The sequence below is a fragment of the Oncorhynchus mykiss genome, chromosome 19 (genome assembly GCF_057628025.1).
Source record: "Oncorhynchus mykiss isolate SJ-2025 chromosome 19, ASM5762802v1, whole genome shotgun sequence".
In the NCBI taxonomy this organism is placed as follows: domain Eukaryota; kingdom Metazoa; phylum Chordata; class Actinopteri; order Salmoniformes; family Salmonidae; genus Oncorhynchus; species Oncorhynchus mykiss.
The window spans coordinates 60,973,932-60,993,462 of record NC_143040.1 but is presented as its reverse complement, the minus strand read 5'-3'; the positions used below and the strand labels follow the sequence as shown (position 1 = coordinate 60,993,462).

Below are 19,531 nucleotides of genomic sequence, written 5' to 3'. Positions count from 1 at the left end.
GGTGGACAGCTTTTGCAGTGGTTTGGCGCCATCAGGCGGTCATATAGCGTAGCTACAAATACGACGAGGTCAAGCGTCAGATGTAAGTGCAGGTCAAATTTAATTCCCTCATTTTTTAGATGGTTAGGTTTTTCTAGAGGGAAACATATGCTTTATTGCGGGGATAAACAGTTTGTCAAAAATAGTGGCAATACTAGTTGAATACTAAGTTTCTAAACAGCATTGTCGACCAACAATGCACACAGACTCCCACAGTCATGATTTGCAACACACCAATTATGCATACATTTTAAATAAATTACCTTTGAAACAGTCAACCAGTATTAATCAAAACATTTATTTTGATAATTACATTTCCTCCAATGGATATAGCATGAAAGATGCAATATGCTTTTTGATGTACTCTAATCACAAAATCATTTATCCAGGTGGAATGCTAAGGCATATGATGACAATCAGTGAATACAGAATGGCAGACTGACTGACCATGATCAGACATTTTAGTACTTACCATTTAGAATTAGTCCTAATAGTCCAAAACTGTACATATAACTGAATGAACTGTCAATACATGTAGACATGGTATGCATGTACACTAAAAAGTTACCTATACACAAAACAATTCAAGCGGTAGAAACCAATCACATATGATTGCCTGGAAACCTGACGTTGAATTGCATGTCGGGCAGAAACGAGCGTTTGAATCAGGAACGTTTCCTCTCACGACCTCTACAAGCCAGAATGTTGAATAAAATGTTATTTGAATGTACTTTTCTGGTTGTCCATGTGGTTGGTCCTTTTGCAGGTAGGAATGTAAGACAGTATGTCCACAGGAAAGTATAATTCCATCAACTTTTCAAAGTTCTGCTATTGCTTTCAGATTTAGATCATCTGAAGCATGCATACTTGCCAAGCTCATGCACGGCTTCACATGGTTCTGCTATTACTTTCAGATTTAGATCATCTGAAGCATGCATACTTGCCAAGCTCATGCATGGCTTCACATGGTTCTGCGCATGCTTCAGGTGATAGAAATCTGAACGCTCTACCAGTGCTTTGAAAAGTTGATGTAATTTCACTTTCCTGTGGATATATTGTCTCACATTCCCACCTCCAAAAGGACCGACCAGTAAAGTACTTTAACAACATTCTGACTTATAGATGTCATGCGAGGAAACTTTCGTGATTCAAAACGCTCATTTCTGCCCGATGAAGTATTCAATTCAACATCAGGTTCAGGAAACGCATACTAGTATGACCCAGTTAGTTTCATGTGCTGTGTTAGCAAAAAGCCTATAGTATTAAAAACCCATGAATAACAGTGACAAAATGTGATTGAATGGTTTAAATACATCTTGACTCATTATAACCTTGCTTTGCCAATAAAGTAACCATTCTGCTGCTACCCGTAACCAACCGCAGAGAAAACGTCCTGTGAGGGTAGGAGCGGCAGCCTTTCACCTTTCACCAGTACACTCTTCGGCTCGACAGCACTTCGCATAGAGCTCAGGACAAACACCGTAGCCCCTTTTAAGAAGATAAAATACCAAACTCATCAGCTCAGGACCACCCTAAACTATGACGTTGGGAGTGGTTCAACAGTCCAACAACTTGGGGGTTTAGGGTTATCTAGAATTGTAGCCTCGGACAGCCTGGCTGCACTACCCCTCCAATCCTAGTGGTGGCGCTGTGTGTCTATATCCATCCCTCCTTCTGGGTGTTCTCCAGTACCTCCTCATACAGCCAGCTCTGGGTGAACTCCTGGGACTTATCCACCAGTTCAAACAGCTGCTTGTACTCCTCTGGGTAGACATGGCCCGTCAGTACATCCTCCTGCATCCCCATCTCCTTCAGCAGCTTAGGACCACTGTCTGGACTCCACATACTGGGAGAGAGAATGAGGGTGAGAGGCAGAGATGGAGAAAGAGAGCAAACTAAATTATCAATGTGGCCAACAAGGATCATATTTAAATTTGTACAGCACTCACTTGAAACAGTCTGTGCAAGATTGTGTGCGCGCGCGAGTTCCACTCACTTGAGCCGGTCTACTAGCCGGGCCTTCCTCTTGGCCAAACATTGTTTGACCATCATAACCAGGGTGGCTGCATTGGAGGGGGTCAGCGAGGCGGAGAACAGGTCCTTGCGAGGTGTCATTCGCACCAGACACAGGTTGTCATTAGGAAGCTGCAGGACGGAGGAGGAAAACGACAGGCTTCAGACCTTGTCTGTTTTTTAATGGTTGTAGCTACGCCGGTACAGTGCGCTTTATAGAAGAGACAAACTCAATAGCAACGATCATAAAATGTAAAACACACAGAAGAGCAGAATTAGCAGTTATCCAATATTTGTAACAAGTCTCCAATATGTAGTACATGACATTGTCTTTATATTCAAACACAGGAGGATCTGACGAAGTGAATGTTCCATTATGATGCTGGTAGAACAGTGCATCCTTACTCTGCTCTTTGGAATGGCCAGCTTGTACTTAGAAGAAGTCACAAACGATGCCCACGGCTCCTGAAAGAGAACACACAGAGAAGAGCATCTGTTAGAAGAGACACTGTCAAAGCTCTGACATCTGCTCTCACCACTTTTCATTTTCCATTCCTCCAGTTCTACCTTAACTCACACACCCCCTAATCTTCCCACCAGGTATATCAACTTCTCTCCCCCTCCTGCTTATTTCCAGTCCTCCAGTTATAGCCCTTCCCTCTCACCTTGTGTAGCAGTTCGATGTGGCATGCCATCTGCCATAAAGCGCCAAACGCTCTGTAGTTCAACATGTCCCCTGGCTTAGCCATTAGTTTCTATGGGAGAAAAAGAACAAAACCATCCACACCATTGTTAAAACACCACTGCATTTGCGCTCATTGAGTCTCTGTGTGCGTGTGTGCACTCACCAGGTATTCCTTCTCGCTGATGAACATGTTGAGCTCTACTCGTCCGTAACGGTAGATAGAGAGCCGATCAAACAGAACATACAGCAGCTTCCACAGCTGACTCCTCTCAATGCGCTGGGGTAATATACCAACCACCTTCACTGGAACCTCTACACACACACACACAGTTAACAAACACAGAAAAACAGGACAGTTTGTTATATCTATTGTAGTCAGCACCTTTTCACCAGGGTCAAATTCCTGGTATAGATGAGGGATGCAACGGTACAGTATGTTATGGAACCGTTCAGTACGCCCCCTACAGTTCAATACGCACACGTGAACCGCGGAATTATGGTATGCCTGTCCTTTTCCAAAACTTGATAATTGCGCTGCAGACTACACACACATTGTACATTCAGATCCACACGTGCCGCTTGGGGCCGTTAGGGAGCTCCTGAGGGCTGACAAACTTTACTCCACAACAATGTCTCAATGTCTCAACCGCAGTAACCGCAACCCCCTTAAACAAACAATGACGATTTGCAATGACGCCTCAGTAGGAAATATCCCTAAAGGGTCCCCACGAGGAGGGGAAACTAATAACAAGTATTCTCTCAGCTCCAACGTGACAATGGCGAGCGCTAGCAAGACCGAGAGAAGCACATTTTAAGAGGCACCGCCGTCTTTCAAATCCGCTGTGTGGGAACATTTTGGATTCAGCGTTCAATACTGTAATGAAACAGCAGGGAGCAGGTCTCGAACCCTCGACCTTCTAGCCCAATGTCCAGCGCACCATCGTCTGTGCCGCAAAAATACGCTCCAACGGCAGAGTCGATTTCCGCGCTTATAAACCGAGGGACGTTACAATACGATGACGAGGGTAAGAAGGCCGTAAAACAAAGTACAGTCTGCACACACAATTGACAGACACCCAATCTAGCTCTCTCCACTGATAGTTGGACATCCAGAGCAACGCAAAGCTACCTCTCTCTGAAGGTTCACTGTGTACTGGAAGCTACCTCTCTCTGACGGTTCACTGTGTACTGGAAGCTACCCCTCTCTGACGGTTCACTGTGTACTGGAAGTGACCTCTCTCTGACGGTTCACTGTGTACTGGAAGTGACCCCTCTCTGACGGTTCACTGTGTACTGGAAGTGACCCCTCTCTGACGGTTCACTGTGTACTGGAAGCTACCCCTCTCTGACGGTTCACTGTGTACTGGAAGCTACCCCTCTCTCTGACGGTTCACTGTGTACTGGAAGCTACCCCCCTCTCTGACGGTTCACTGTGTACTGGAAGCTACCCCCCTCTCTGACGGCTCACTGTGTACTGGAAGCTACCCCCCTCTCTGACGGTTCACTGTGTACTGGAAGCTACCCCCCTCTCTGACGGTTCACTGTGTACGGGAAGCTACCCCTATGACGGTTCACTGTGTACTGGAAGCTACCTCTCTCTGACGGTTCACTGTGTACTGGAAGCTACCCCTCTGACGGTTCACTGTGTACTGGAAGCTACCCCTCTCTGACGGTTCACTGTGTACTGGAAGCTACCCCTCTGACGGTTCACTGTGTACTGGAAGCTACCTCTCTCTGACGGTTCACTGTGTACTGGAAGCTACCCCTCTGACGGTTCACTGTGTACTGGAAGCTACCTCTCTCTGACGGTTCACTGTGTACTGGAAGCTACCTTTCTCTGACGGTTCACTGTGTACTGGAAGCTACCCCTCTGACGGTTCACTGTGTACTGGAAGCTACCTCTCTCTGACGGTTCACTGTGTACTGGAAGCTACCCCTCTGACGGTTCACTGTGTACTGGAAGCTACCTCTCTCTGACGGTTCACTGTGTACTGGAAGCTACACCTCTGACGGTTCACTGTGTACTGGAAGCTACCTCTCTCTGACGGTTCACTGTGTACTGGATTGGGAGATGAAGAGCTACAGGTTGTCAAAGCTAAGAAGCACCTTTAATTTGAACGTTTCTCTCCCCTTGATTTCATACAGTAGAGACAGAAACCAGGCCTAGTCAGTCATGCTGCCATTTTTCTGAATGAAATGTTTGATTTGTTTTTAGGAAAAATAAATAGTTAATTGTTTAAAGGGTGATGTGTTTGAATTTGTTTCTTAAATATAAAGATATCGAAACCGTACCGTTGCCCACAAAGCGTGATACATACCAAACCGTGGGCCCACTGTACCGTTGCCCACAAAGCGTGATACATACCGAACCGTGGGCCCACTGTACCGTTGCCCACAAAGCGTGATACATAACGAACCGTGGGCCCACTGTACCGTTGCCCACAAAGCGTGATACATACCGAACCGTGGGCCCACTGTACCGTTGCCCACAAAGCGTGATACATACTGAACCGTGGGCCCACTGTACCGTTGCCCACAAAGCGTGATACATAACGAACCGTGGGCCCACTGTACCGTTGCCCACAAAGCGTGATACATACCGAACCGTGGGCCCACTGTACCGTTGCCCACAAAGCGTGATACATACTGAACCGTGGGCCCACTGTACCGTTGCCCACAAAGCGTGATACATAACGAACCGTGGGCCCACTGTACCGTTGCCCACAAAGCGTGATACATACCAAACCGTGGGCCCACTGTACCGTTGCCCACAAAGCGTGATACATACCGAACCGTGGGCCCACTGTACCGTTGCCCACAAAGCGTGATACATACCGAACCGTGGGCCCACTGTACCGTTGCCCACAAAGCGTGATACATACCGAACCGTGGGCCCACTGTACCGTTGCCCACAAAGCGTGATACATACCGAACCGTGGGCCCACTGTACCGTTGTATCCCTAGTATAGATGTACTTGGTGAATAAAGGGGAGTCTGATAATGTGTCTTTGTATGTCTTTTTCCTGTGTGTGTCTCACCATCGGTCCAGTTTGCCTCTGATATGCCCAGGTCAGTGAACAGTTTGTCAGTGTACATGGCCGGAGGTCTCATGCTGCCTCTGCCCATAGGGTCCAGCTTGAAGAAATCACAGTGGACCACCTCCAGCTGACCATCCAGAAGACACTCCAAAGCCTACACACACACGCCAGAACGTTGGTACAATGAAGATGTGTAGACATGTAACTCTCCTACTGAAAACGACCCTGGCCAGAGGCTGGGTAGACTCACCTGCAGGTCAGGTAGGAAGGACTTCTCTCCCTCCAGCGTCACCACTCTCTGAGCTCCAGAATTCAGCAGAGTCCTAGTCAACACCCCTGGGCCTGAGACACACACACATTCTAATGAACACTCCCATTGTTACTGACCACACACACAAACCTCTCCCATTGTTACTGACCACACACACAAACCTCTCCCATTGTTACAAACCACACTACCATTCCAGTGTTGTACTTGCTATATTGTATTTACTTTGCCACCATGGCCTTTTTTTTGCCTTTACCTCCCTTATCTCACCTCATTTGCTCACATCGTATATAGACTTGTTTCTACTGTATTATTGACTGTATGTTTGTTTTACACTATGTGTAACTCTGTTGTTGTATGTGTTGAACTGCTTTGCTTTATCTTGGCCAGGTCGCAATTGTAAATGAGAACTGGTTCTCAACTTGCCTACCTGGTTAAATAAAGGTGTTCTCAACTGGCCTACCTGGTTAAATAAAGGTGTTCTCAACTTGCCTACCTGGTTAAATAAAGGTGTTCTCAACTTGCCTACCTGGCTAAATAAAGGTGTTCTCAACTTGCCTACCTGGTTAAATAAAGGTGTTCTCAACTTGCCTACCTGGTTAAATAAAGGTGAAATAAATCAAATTTTAAAAAGTCTGCTGCTGCTCTGTGTTATTATCTATGCATATAGTCACTTTAATAACTCTACCTACATGTACATATTACCGCGACTAACCGGTACCCCACCCCTGTATGTAGCCTCAATATTATTATTTTACTGCTGCTCTTTAATTTTGTTACTTTTAGGTATTTTTCTTAAAACTGCATTGTCGGTTAAGGGCTTATAAGTAAGCGTTTCACTGTAAGGTTGTATTCGGCGAGGTGACAACTAAAATTAGATTTTAAGTCCCAAATGACATAGAACACAGACGCAGCACGTACCTGGATTACATTCAAATATAACAGCTTTGCTGTCCTCCAGGTCAGGTCCTAGGTGGTGAGTGACCAGTTTGGCCAGGGCAGGGTCTATGATGAACCTTTTGATGGTTCTACAGAGCTGAGCCCTCTGAGTGTTCTCCTCTACCTCCCCTAGGTCCAGGAAGTCATACCTGCCCAGCGGGCGACTCTGTTCCTAAACACACACGAGACAGACACGTTAACAAACATTCTCCTTTCATCTTCCCTACTTCAATGAACACTCCCCTCTTCCTTCATCGCTCCATCCTGCCTCAACCCAGGACTGGCCACCACTGGCGTAATGCAGTTTCTCTGGAAGGTTGCAGTTTGCCCCCACCCCCCAGAAAGGGAACGTCAGCCACTCACAACGTATTAACTATACTGCTGACTGTCCGTGGTGCCCAAATTGTGACATGTCTATGCGGCTGCATGTCTATTGAATTAATGATAGGCTTTCTGTGGTGCCAGGGTATGTCTAGCCTTGCTTTAGCTAACAGATAAATGTTTCTTGGTAGGCCTATTTGGTTGCCATGTTCTCAAGTTAAGCGCAACATTTCACAAATCTATACATAGGTGTCGCAATGCTGTCATTTTTTGACTGCTGGTAATAATGTATTTACTTGTGCAGTAATTAAAAAGTTGGAAATTCAAACATTGCAGATTGTTCCTGAACCTGCATGACATGAGCGGTCCTCGTGCGCTCTCCCAGCTTGGATAGAAAGCCGTTTGTAAAACCAGTCTATTAATGCCAAATAATACAGCCAGTCCACCCTCAGAACTCTAGTTTACTAGGGATTGTTTTGTTATGCAGTGTATCCTACCATCTATTGTGTTATACAGTATTTAGTAACTTTTCATAAAAATGTAATATCATAGCCTAACGAGGGGGAAAAAAGGAGTTGGCTCATGGATTAATTCAGCCACTATTTGTTGTTGAATTCAGCGGGTCTTGTATGACTAATCGCCTACACAAATGGGCTGCAAGATACATTTAATTAAATCCAATTCGAGACACCGCCTGAAGTCCTTTGTGTGCTAATGTTTTTGCCACAACCTGTAGGTCGAGGTTGCTGGCCCAACTGTTTTCTATACTGAGTACTGTAAACTCTGGCACTTATGTCCATTGTGCTGCACACCATTTCAACTCAGTCTTGAATGATGCATGCCAAGATATACCAGAGATAAGGCACTGTTGATATTGCAACCACACAACTCAAACCGAGAATTGTTATCCACTGAAGATTATAATCAGTTTGCATCTGCCAATTTATTGTCTGTCCAGTATCCAGATGACCTGTCCCCAGAGCATCCTATACAGTTAATCTTGTTCAATAATGCACTTTTTCAGTCACATTCCTGTAAGCCCAAGAAACACGTAGCTTCCTAGTAGATACGGCGAATAAAAAGGTTTACATGGGCCCCCAGAGCTCGAGCATAACTGTTGTGCAAAACCAATAAGACATTGTTAACAAACACAAACCCAGTAGCTTTCCCACAGTTTTGGAGCAACTGGTTTGCTGTTGTTATGGATACATTGTTACTTGTCCATAAAACACCACCGGTATCTCTACCTGGACAGAGACAGCCACAGCTGACAGGTTCCTGTGGGTTGGGGCTAAAGAGGGGGATGCCCGGTCTGTTCTAGCCTGTTGGGGCTGTGGCCGGCCGGGGCCAGAGGAAAGCGAGTCCAGGCTGAAGGTCCGTCTCTGGAGCAGGACCCTGGGGCTACAGGGAGAGGCAGACTGCTTCAGGGTGGGCCTAGCCCTGGGGTGGCAACATGCAGACCGCACCGCTACCACAAACAGTTTACTTGCCTGAGTGGACATGGCAGACAGATGACAAGAGGAGGGATGATGCTCACAACCTGTGAATGATGAAGAAGAGGCCGAGGTTAGGAAGAGCTCTGAATAAGTCTATGTCTAAGTCTATGGTTAACACTACATATTATTCTGGATGCAATAGTTTGGTTAGACACCACTCAATTAGAGCTTAGTTTACGAGTAGTGTCTATAGTTTACTAGAAAAATATTCATGATAGCCACAGTTGATGGGGACCAGCGTACTGTCAACAAAAACATGTCCTTGAAATACGACACTTTACAGAATGTAACTAACGTTAACTAGTTTACACTCATGCCCGACACCACGTGTCTTGACATTATTTCTCAACGTTAAATTATGTTTATATACTTGGTGATGTTGAGTGAATAATTTGACTTATCGTCGAATCGGATCAATAACTTTGGACTCAAGTAAGCTAGCTAAGTTACTAACGTTATATCAAAAGCTGAGGTAGCCAGCTAGCTAACGTTAGCTAGGTAGTTAGCTACCTATATAAAATGTTAGGTAGCTAGCTACATTAGATACCAACCTAAACGTTTATTTTAAATTTCTTCTGCCAAACAATTTTGGATATGGCTATCGGTCTGGATAGATATCTAGCTTGCATGCCTTGTACTATGGAAAATGCTCTGCAACGTTACGTTTAGCAAGTAAGCTAGCTACAATACTAGCTGGCTAACGTTAGAGATATATCTGGCAAGCTGATCATCAACAGCAAGTATGATACATTGCGTCAAAACTGGGCTTACTTTATCTCAGATATATCGTCGTTTGTCCTGATGTTGCTCTTATTTTAATCTAAAGACAGCTTACATCTCCCAGAATGTTGTAAAAATGCAGTGACATTGAACATGTTGACCCTCGTTGATTTCACAACGCACATCTTACAGTGATGGTTTTACGTCACTAGCAAGCGACGACGCAAAATAAGAGATTGACAGGACAGAGAGCCAATCTTAATCAAAAATGTGTATAACCACGCCTACTTTTTTGATCTCACCGTTTCAATTGGTTATTTAATTTGTATTCTAATCGTGTTTGTATTCTAATCGGGTGGGTAATGAGATCAAATAACATGTTATAACAAATACAAAAATATATATTTAAACTAGCATAAATAAAAAGCTTAGTTTGTGCATGTAGACTATTTGCATCACCGGTGTTTTGGTGATTAGATCATTGCGTCGACCGAGCAGCATCATCATCAGACTACGGAAGTCACAGCTTTGCTATATGACTTGTACGAGCCCATTTCTTGTAAGCTTATTCCCGGTTTCGCCCCTTGTGCTGTGTGTTTCCTTGAGTATAACTAGCTATTTGTAACTATGGCGAAGGTGGATACCTCCTCTAGCAGACCTTATCACATTGTTATTTTCGGAGCTTCGGGTTTCACCGGGCAGTTCGTGGTTGAAGAGGTGGCCAGGATCGTGTCGGAGGGCCCGAATGGGACGCTGAAATGGGCTGTGGCTGGGAGAAGCAGACAGAAACTGGACAAAGTTCTAGAGCAGGCCGCCGGAGCCCTCGGTACGTAACGTTACTGGTCTCATTGACATGTAACCTTAGCAAACTAGCTAATACAGTTTGTTACACATTGAATTAGTTAAATCTGGATATATGTCAAGCCAGAGAGGATATTTGGTCTAGTTAGCTGACTGACACCATTGTGCATTGTCATTGGATTTCACAGAGGGATTCAAGGAAGTTTGCTAGCTGGGTGTCACACAGTGTGTCTACTGTGTCGTGCCAGCCAGCAAACTCACCTGATTTAACTTGGAACAAGGAGTCACTGTATCATTTAACCAAGTGTTTTGACCAAGGATGTTCTGCACTCAGTATGCCATAGGCTTAGAAAAAAATATAACTCAAGTGCACAGACAAATGTATATTTTAATTCCATTACTTTACTTTAGATGTGTGTGTTGTTGTGAAATTGTTAGATATAACTGCACTGTTAGAGCTAGAAACAAGCGTTTCCCTACACTCACAATAACATCTGCTAAACATGTGTATGTGACCAATACAATTTGATTTAGTCACTTATGTGTTTCAGTAGTTGTGGTAGCTGGAAAGATATGTTGTTAGACCAGATAGCTTACACTCTACAAAGTTGCTCTATGCAGCACTTAATACATTTTAATGGTTAGTGAGTGGCTGGCTACAGTTTTTGGTTAGTGAGTGGCTGGCTTTCCAGGAAAGGGATGGGTTCTAATAGGGTTGAGATTAGGAGAATGGAGCCGTTCTTGCTGCCCTCCTGGGATAGCCCTCGACAACAGCTGATGAAAAATACCCCAATTGGGATATAGCCTCAACCTTCCCACCCCTGGCCTCAATGTTGACTCTGTCTCCTGCTCTATAGCCGTGGCCAGCTTGCCATTCTAGACACAGTTGTAATGGGTTATATGGCAAAATAATACACATTCTCAGGTACTTCAGAGAGTTTGTTTGGAATATGCAACAGACCCATAGCCTAGTTTGGCATTTGTGTACATTGTGACTGCAATGTTTTATAATCGTTCATCCATCTACTGACCCCTTGTTTTTCCTCCATCGTTGAGATTTCAATCGGGCAGTATTTTTCTATCTGTTATGGCTATGTCAAGTATATGGCACAGCATTCGGTGTGTGCATTCAGTGTGTACATAACCTACAGCAGTTCATGTTTGGTAATTACAGTAGGCTAGTAGTATAACTTATACTGGGGGCAAATGCAAAACTGCACAGGAAAGATACCTGACGGTGTACTGTTCATGATGCTCTTCAAAGGTACTTTATTGAACCAGAATAAAAAAGGCTGATTTTATTTTATTAGGTTCTCTTTTAGTCCTCATTCTGACTCATTTTCCAAGAGGTGACACACTTTAACACTTAGAAATTTATCTGAACTAGATTGAAGGAAACAGTGACACAGGGGCTTGGGGGTAAAAACAGATAGCAATGTTGTACTTTGAAGGATAGGCTACACATTCAGAATTCAATTCAGGGGTCTGCCAAACAAAGAGTCAGCCACACTGGCCCACCCAATTACTTTTTGGTCACTGAGCTATTTTAAACCAGATCATTGTTGTACAATATATTGTAGTTTGTTCAACACATAATGAAGTGTGTTGTATTTGTAAATGTGTTAATAATATAATGGTGAAATGACTGACTCCTCTGCTGTGTGTTTCAGGTAAGCCAGAGCTGAGGACTGCGGTGGAGGTCATTGTGGCTGATGTGGGAGAGCCTGATTCTCTGGCCGCCATGTGCAAACAGGCTGTTATTGTTCTCAACTGTGTGGGGCCAGTAAGTACTGACTGTGGAGATGCCACACACCACAGCACACACACACACACACACACACACACACAGACAGACACATACTGTAAGTGCTGCAGAGACACAATGAGTGTGATTGTCAGAAATGAAGAGGGAAATCAATGCTGCCTCTTCCATTTTTAGAATTCAGATATTAGTATGGAAGAGTGTTTTGATGTCAGTCCTGATCACCACTCTGCCCTCCTGTTGTGCCATGGAGCTGCAGAATGAGGTCTGATAGCAGTGAGGACATGACTTTGCAGAATGAGGTCTGATAGCAGTGAGGACATGACTTTGCAGAATGAGGTCTGATAGCAGTGAGGACATGACTTTGCAGAATGAGGTCTGATAGCAGTGAGGACATGACTTTGCAGAATGAGGTCTGATAGCAGTGAGGACATGACTTTGCAGAATGAGGTCTGATAGCAGTGAGGACATGACTTTGCAGAATGAGGTCTGATAGCAGTGAGGACATGACTTTGCAGAATGCGGTCTGATAGCAGTGAGGACATGACTTTGCAGAATGAGGTCTAATAGCAGTGAGGACATGACTTTGCAGAATGAGGTCTAATAACAGTGAGGACATGACTTTGCAGAATGAGGTCTGATAGCAGTGAGGACATGACTTTGCAGAATGAGGTCTAATAGCAGTGAGGACATGACTTTGCAGAATGAGGTCTGATAGCAGTGAGGACATGACTTTGCAGAATGAGGTCTGATAGCAGTGAGGACATGACTTTGCAGAATGAGGTCTGATAGCAGTGAGGACATGACTTTGCAGAATGAGGTCTGATAGCAGTGAGGACATGACTTTGCAGAATGAGGTCTAATAGCAGTGAGGACATGACTTTGCAGAATGAGGTCTAATAACAGTGAGGACATGACTTTGCAGAATGAGGTCTGATAGCAGTGAGGACATGACTTTGCAACTTGTGAAACGGCAGCAATGATGACGGTGGCTATCACTAGTGCACCTTGTACTGTATGTCAGCACGCATACGCACACGATTAGCCAGTCCAGAGAAAAAGGATGTGTGTGTGTGTGTGTGTGTGTGTGTGTGTGTGTGTGTAATGATTGAGTTTTTGCTGTTGTAACATAAACACCTTAGTGAGGTGTCATATTTTAGATGATAATGCTGTTTGTGTAGTACAGGTTCTGGGGTGAGCCTGTGGTGAAGGCATGCGTGGAGAACAGCGCACACTGCATTGACATCTGTGGAGAACCCCAGGTAAGACAATGTAACAACAAAGTCACCAGGCCTCAACCCCTAATCAACCCTCTACACCCTATCACTCCCGTAGACTGGACAGGACTTGATAGGTAGAAGCAATATCTCACACACACCACTAAGTTAAATGGGAAGGCTGCTGGACACCATGCTGTCCTCTTAAATATTTCAGCATACCCTGCCTGTTTTCTCCACAACATCAATAAAATCACATGCTCTACCACCACAACAGTCCTGTGTGTGTGTGTGTGTGTGTGTGTGTGTGTGTGTGTGTGTGTGTGTGTGTGTGTGTGTGTGTGTGTGTGTGTGTGTGTGTGTGTGTGTGTGTGTGTGTGTGTGTGTGTAGTTCCTAGAGAGTATGCAGTTGAATTACAACAGCCAGGCAGCTGATAAGGGAGTGTACATCGTGGGGGCTTGTGGCTTTGACTCCATACCTGCAGACATGGGAGTCCTTTACACCAGGGAACAATTCAAAGGTGTGTTTGTGTCCCTGATAGTTTACTTTATCTGTTTGTTTATGTGTGTGTGTGCTCTCCATTGGGTGGTTGTGTCACATTTGTGTGTCTCTCGCTACAGGGACACTTACAGCTGTGGAGAGCTTCCTGACAGCCAGCACAGGACCTGAGGTTAGACTCCATTACCCATAAACCCTCACACTGCCCCGTCCTCATCCTTGTAATCCCTGCTTCATCCTTGTGTAACATTATTAGGTACAATCTTGATTAAAGAATGTTTGTTGATATTCGGTTGTCTCTCTCTGTCTCAGGGTGGATCTATCAATGACGGGACATGGAAGTCGGCCATCTATGGTTTTGCTGACAGCGGGAAGCTGCGGAGCCTCAGGAAGAAGTTTGGACACAAACCTCTCCCTGTGGTGGGCTCAAAGATCAAACGCAGGTACAGGGGCCTGTGTGTGTTTGTGTGTTTGCGCGTGCATGTGTGTGTGTGTGTATGTTGGATAACGTTACTTTCTATTGTTTGTTTGTGTGAATAGGAGTGCCCTGTTCTATAGTAATGAGGTTCAGCAGTATGCAGTCCCGTTCATGGGAGCCGACCCCTCGGTGGTGAAGAGATCTCAACGCTTTCTACTGGAGGAACACCAGGAAACACCTGTAGGTCACACAAATACAGTACATACACGCAGACACCGATCAATGTGTATTCTCGTTGTCATGAGCCCAGTGCCATTTTGTGTTGTGGCTCTAATGTTCAAATTTAGTTTTGAAATGGAATGTATCCTAATAAATGCTTTTGTGGATAGGATATCAGAGTAATGACCTGAATACGGTGTGCTACAAACTTTGTTACAAGGGATAATTGAGTACATTTTTTTTATGTAAGCCTTATTTATGTGTAAGATTTGTAAGGATGAGACATGGGGCCTGTTGAGGAAAAGTCCATGTTTAAGAACCTCACCTAAATACCAAATCACCCCCTTCCCCTCGCCCATCCATTTGCACGTTCCCGCGAGCCTCCGTACTATGCACAACCATGCCAAAGCTTAGGGAGTGAAAATTGAGGGTGTAGAGCACGTGTCAAACTCATTCCACAGAGGGCTGAGTGTCTGCGTGTTTTCTCCTCCCCTCTACTTGATTGATGAATTAAGGTCACTAATTAGTAAGGAACTCCCCTCACCTGGTTGTCTAGGTCTTAATTGAAAGGAAAAACTAAAAGACACACTCAACCCTCTGTGAAATGAGTTTGACACATGGTGTGTAGAGGCTAATTTAACCTTCCGATAGTCACTTCAGCCAGCCATCAAGGTTGCCGTCTCAAGAGGAAAGTGCCCCGCGATATGTTTGGAGTTTGTGCAACTCAATACAAAAGAATGGAGAGGTGTGCCTAATTATTTCACGTTCGTTTGTCTGATTTCAAGGGTTGACACAAGTAACAAATCAAATGCCTCCCAAATGAAATGTTTAACTGTTTTATATCTTGTAAAACAGGGAATTTCATGCTGTTTTATTTTTTAAATAAAGGATTGTGTCCAGTCGTTGGTTTATTGATCCCCTCGCCACTCTGGATGGCACCCTCTGAGTGTCCTTAGCAACATGATACAATGGAGGGCAAGTGGTTGGTTTGGGAGAGACTTCTGTTTGACCTTTTGTCTGACCCCAGGTCCAGTATGGTGCATATGCAGGAGTAGGAGGTGTGGCCAACATCGCCAAGATGCTGTTTGCCGGGATGATGTTCTGGTTCCTGGTCAAATTCGACTTTGGACGAAACCTGCTGATTAAGGTGAACTAGGACACACTGACAGACACGTTGTTATAGACACACACGAAAGGAAAACCTAAAACCTTCCATCCTCTCCTGTATTTAGTTTCCAGAGTTTTTCTCCTTTGGTTTCTTCTCCAAGGATGGACCAACCAGAAAGCAGGTACAGTTTTATCCATCTCTTGAGAGATGTTACTCATACATTTTAACAATACACATCTACTGGTATGTTGAACTTTAATTTGTTTGTGAAATTGACATTGATTGGTGTGTTTGTCACTCAACTGGAGGCTGGTGCTCCTAGTCAGTGATTGGTGTGTTTGTGTGTGTCTCAGATGGAGGGTTCATCCTTCCAGTTTGCGTTCTATGGAGAGGGCTACACTGAGGGACAGGACCCCAGCCAGGGACGACCCAACGCTAAGATCCGCACACTAGTCCAAGGACCAGGTAGTTAAACACAAACACACTAGTCCAAGGACCTGGTACTTAAACACAAACACACTAGTCCAAGGACCAGGTACTTAAATACACAAACACACTAGTCCAAGGACCAGGTACTTAAATACACAAACACACTAGTCCAAGGACCTGGTACTTCAACACAAACACACTAGTCCAAGGACCTGGTACTTAAACACAAACACACTAGTCCAAGGACCTGGTACTTAAACACAAACACACTAGTCTGAGGACCAGGTACTTAAATACACAAACACACTAGTCCAAGGACCAGGTACTTAAATACACAAACACACTAGTCCAAGGACCTGGTACTTCAACACAAACACACTAGTCCAAGGACCTGGTACTTAAACACAAACACACTAGTCCGAGGACCAGGTACTTAAATACACAAACACACTAGTCCAAGGACCTGGTACTTAAATACACATCCACACAAACACACACACCCAAGGACTATTTTTTAACCCCTACTCCACCTAACCTGCGGCCGCTGCTGGGTATAACACAATGCTTCTCTCCCTGTTTCAGAGGCAGGCTACGTGGCCACGCCCATCGCCATGGTACAGGCTGCCATCACCATCCTGAACGAACCCACAGCCCTCCCCAAGAAGTGAGTTACACACACACACACACAACCAGGGTACTGTATTACATCTGATGCATTTTCTTTCCCTCTCTCCTGTTCTGTCTCTCTGTCTCTCTCTTTAGGGGTGGTGTGTACACCCCAGGAGCAGCTTTTTCCAGAACCACGCTGGTGGAGCGCCTCAACAAACATGGCATCCAGTTCTCTGTCATATAATGTGTGACCTCCTCTGACCCGACCCCTTACCCCAGGTCATCAGTATTGGCACTCCACTGGTGTTCTCACTAATGGTCATGCTGCAAAGAGAAAATTGGCTATATCAGCAACATCTTAATTAGGCTGAAGATTAGATTTGTCCTTCCTTCTACCTTTGCAGCATGGCCCGATAATGACCACCCTCTGTCTGACTGGGACTGTAGAGTCTTTTAAGAGACCGTTACTTTATTGTCAAATAATGTCGCCTCGGCTTTAATAAACTCGCCAGCGGTTGTGCAGTTTGTGTAGAGTAGGATACAAATGCCTCTTCTCCCCTGTGTGTGTGTGGTGGGTGTTCCATGCCTGTGTGTATGTGGTGGGTGTTGTATTTTTCATGCCCGTGTGTGTGCGTTTCATGCCCGTGTGTGTGCGTTTCATGCCCGTGCATGTGCGTTTCATGCCCGTGTGTGTGCGTGTTTCATGCCCGTGTGTGTGCGTGTTTCATGCCTGTATGTGTGTTACATGCCCGTATGCGTGCTGGTGTGTGCCTGTGTTTTTCTTTCTTAATAAAAAGCCTGACTGCATTGTTATGGATGTTCCGGTAAGTTCAATGTCCTTTCTCTGTTTAGTTTTCAAGCACATCGTCAGAAACCTTGTTTCAAGAGAATCAGCACTTATGAACGGTTTCAGAAATTCTTCATTTGTGAACCGTAATGTGCAGTATTCCAGTAATCCAGCCGTTTTGCTGGATCTGTTTTTAAGGAATGTGCAGCAACATTACTTACCTGAGATTGACAAAGCAGTGCTTGCTGCTTGTAAGAAATAGGTGTTTGAGTTCAAAACACACAGAAAGATGGAGTGACGTGGCTTCTCTGTGTTTCACTGATTTATGCGTGTGTGTTGGGGCAGGTTTTGTCCTTGTTCTGTTTGCCTGCTAGGGCTATAGTTCTTCTCTACCTGACCGAATAAAACCAAGACTACTGAAGTCAACCAACCTTGTGTCTGAGTCCTCACTTTACCAGTAAGCGTTTAGTTACACAGAAAATATCAGAAGGCCTGGTCTGACAACGACTCTTGTCCAGGAGGAGGGGCAGTATACCTACCTATTCTGTCTACAATATCTACAATTGTTTCACGTCTACTGTGCATGTAGTACCTTGGCACTAAGGGCAAAACGTTGTTTTCAGACCTGTCTGTCCAGTTGTAACCGTCTCCCATGTATTATTAATTTAGCTGGTTTTCTGATGAGTCAGCCAAATAAACATGTGCTTCCTGTGCAAACTTAGACGGCTGAATGATACTGTTTTCCAGATGTTTTATTGAGCCCGTCTTAACATTTAGTGAAGTTGCCTGGTTTGGCTCCCTCGTGGGTAAGTCAGAATACCCTAGCCTATAGAGTTGTGTAGGTCAGTGGTATGATTGTAGGGAAGGCCTCAGAGACATTTACAAAGACTGCACACGTTAGAGAGTTAAAAACAATCATTTTTGATCAAACACACTGGACAATGAATATGCAGTACTGCCATCAGGTTGCAGACTGTAAACACTGGAGTGTTTACGTCTCAACCAAGAGAGCCACTAACAGTATGGCTTTTATATGAAAATGTACTTGTGACTTATATGTATGTTGTCTATACTATGCAGTGGAGTAAAGTAACTAAGTAAAAATACTTTGAAGTAGTTTGAGGGTTGTAGGTCACATGACCAGGGAACTATTGAAATGAAAAAATTTAATTTGTGTAAAACTACGTGAGCTGAAAATGGACAAACTAAAGGGTGTGGAATATAGAGGGGTAGTCAGTGGACATTGTGAACCTTGTTTGAGTCCAGTAGGTCACATGACCAGGGAACTATTGAAATGAAAAAAATTCATTTGTGTAAAACTACGTGAGCTGAAAATGGACAAACTAAAGGGTGTGGAATATAGAGGGGTAGTCTGGACATTCTGAACCTTGTTTGAGTCCAGTAGGTCACATGACCAAGGAACTATTGAAATGAAAAAAATTCATTTGTGTAAAACTACGTGAGCTGAAAATGGACAAACTAAAGGGTGTGGAATATAGAGGGGTAGTCAGTGGACATTGTGAACCTTGTTTGAGTCCAGTAGGTCACATGACCAGGGAACTATTGAAATGAAAAAATGTCATTTGTGTAAAACTACGTGAGCTGAAAATGGACAAACTAAAGGGTGTGGAATATAGAGGGGTAGTCAGTGGACATTCTGAACCTTGTTTGAGTCCAGTAGGTCACATGACCAGGGAACTATTGAAATGTGAATGTTTGAAAAATATGTAAAATCGTGTGAGCTGAAAATGGACAAACAAGTGTGCAATATATAAGGCTTGTGAGTGGATATTCTGACAGCAGTTTGAAGGTTGAAGGTCACATGACCAGAGAGCTATTGAAATTAAACATTGAAAACTAATGTGAAATAACATGATGAAAATGAACAAACAGAAGTTTGTGCTACATATAAGGCTATTCAGTGGATATACTGAAAGTAGTTTGAGTGTAAGGACAGATGCTGGGAGACGAGAAGCAAGTACAGGGAGTGAACATTTAATAAATAATGGACATGAAACAAAACACAGACAGCGTTTGGACAGGGGAAACAAAACAACGTTAATGCTGACACCGGGATCAAACTGAAGAACAGACAGATATTTTGGGGGCAATCAACAAAGTGAAGGAGTCAATTTTTTTAAACCTTTATTTAACTAGGCAAGT

At 44.3% G+C, this 19,531-nt stretch overlaps 2 protein-coding genes across 3 annotated transcripts; one reads left to right on the top strand and one right to left on the bottom strand.

Annotated features, from left to right (window-relative positions):
- Positions 1-316: 316 nt before the first annotated feature.
- On the bottom strand, positions 317-9,748 carry tfb2m (transcription factor B2, mitochondrial). 2 transcript variants are annotated; one of them, XM_036955042.2, is made up of 10 exons: positions 9,571-9,748; positions 8,551-8,843; positions 6,965-7,154; positions 6,026-6,117; positions 5,776-5,929; positions 2,901-3,049; positions 2,718-2,807; positions 2,458-2,517; positions 2,036-2,184; positions 317-1,885 (listed from the first exon to the last, which is right to left on the bottom strand). In XM_036955042.2, the coding sequence occupies exons 2-10, from the start codon at positions 8,803-8,805 to the stop codon at positions 1,696-1,698; spliced, it is 1,329 nt and encodes a 442-aa protein (XP_036810937.2). In that variant the 5' UTR covers positions 8,806-8,843; positions 9,571-9,748; the 3' UTR covers positions 317-1,695. The 2 variants fall into 2 exon arrangements, with proteins under 2 accessions (XP_036810937.2, XP_090065762.1); XM_090209636.1 differs by having other exon boundaries at positions 8,794-8,843; positions 9,571-9,741.
- Positions 9,749-9,805: 57 nt separating this feature from the next.
- Positions 9,806-17,794, top strand: LOC110498093 (saccharopine dehydrogenase-like oxidoreductase). Its single transcript, XM_021574676.3, has 12 exons — positions 9,806-10,345; positions 11,991-12,103; positions 13,264-13,344; positions 13,691-13,820; positions 13,921-13,970; positions 14,111-14,241; positions 14,339-14,456; positions 15,463-15,582; positions 15,668-15,724; positions 15,897-16,008; positions 16,555-16,636; positions 16,735-17,794. Exons 1-12 carry the CDS (start codon positions 10,147-10,149, stop codon positions 16,823-16,825), a joined length of 1,284 nt encoding a protein of 427 aa, XP_021430351.3. The 5' UTR covers positions 9,806-10,146; the 3' UTR covers positions 16,826-17,794.
- The last annotated feature ends 1,737 nt before the right edge of the window (positions 17,795-19,531 follow it).

Excerpts from the sequence above, each read along its gene's own strand:
- tfb2m (XM_036955042.2), bottom strand. The coding sequence starts at position 8,805 with ATGTCCACTCAGGCAAGTAAACTGTTTGTGGTAGCGGTGCGGTCTGCA. Across the intron at positions 6,118-6,964 it reads TATATTTGAATGTAATCCAG|GCCCAGGGGTGTTGACTAGG; the intron begins GTACGTGCTGCG and ends TGTGTGTCTCAG. Across the intron at positions 3,050-5,775 it reads AGAGGCAAACTGGACCGATG|AGGTTCCAGTGAAGGTGGTT; the intron begins GTGAGACACACA and ends GTGTGTGTGTAG.
- LOC110498093 (XM_021574676.3), top strand. The coding sequence starts at position 10,147 with ATGGCGAAGGTGGATACCTCCTCTAGCAGACCTTATCACATTGTTATT. Across the intron at positions 14,242-14,338 it reads GGCTCAAAGATCAAACGCAG|GAGTGCCCTGTTCTATAGTA; the intron begins GTACAGGGGCCT and ends TTGTGTGAATAG. Across the intron at positions 14,457-15,462 it reads AGGAACACCAGGAAACACCT|GTCCAGTATGGTGCATATGC; the intron begins GTAGGTCACACA and ends GTCTGACCCCAG.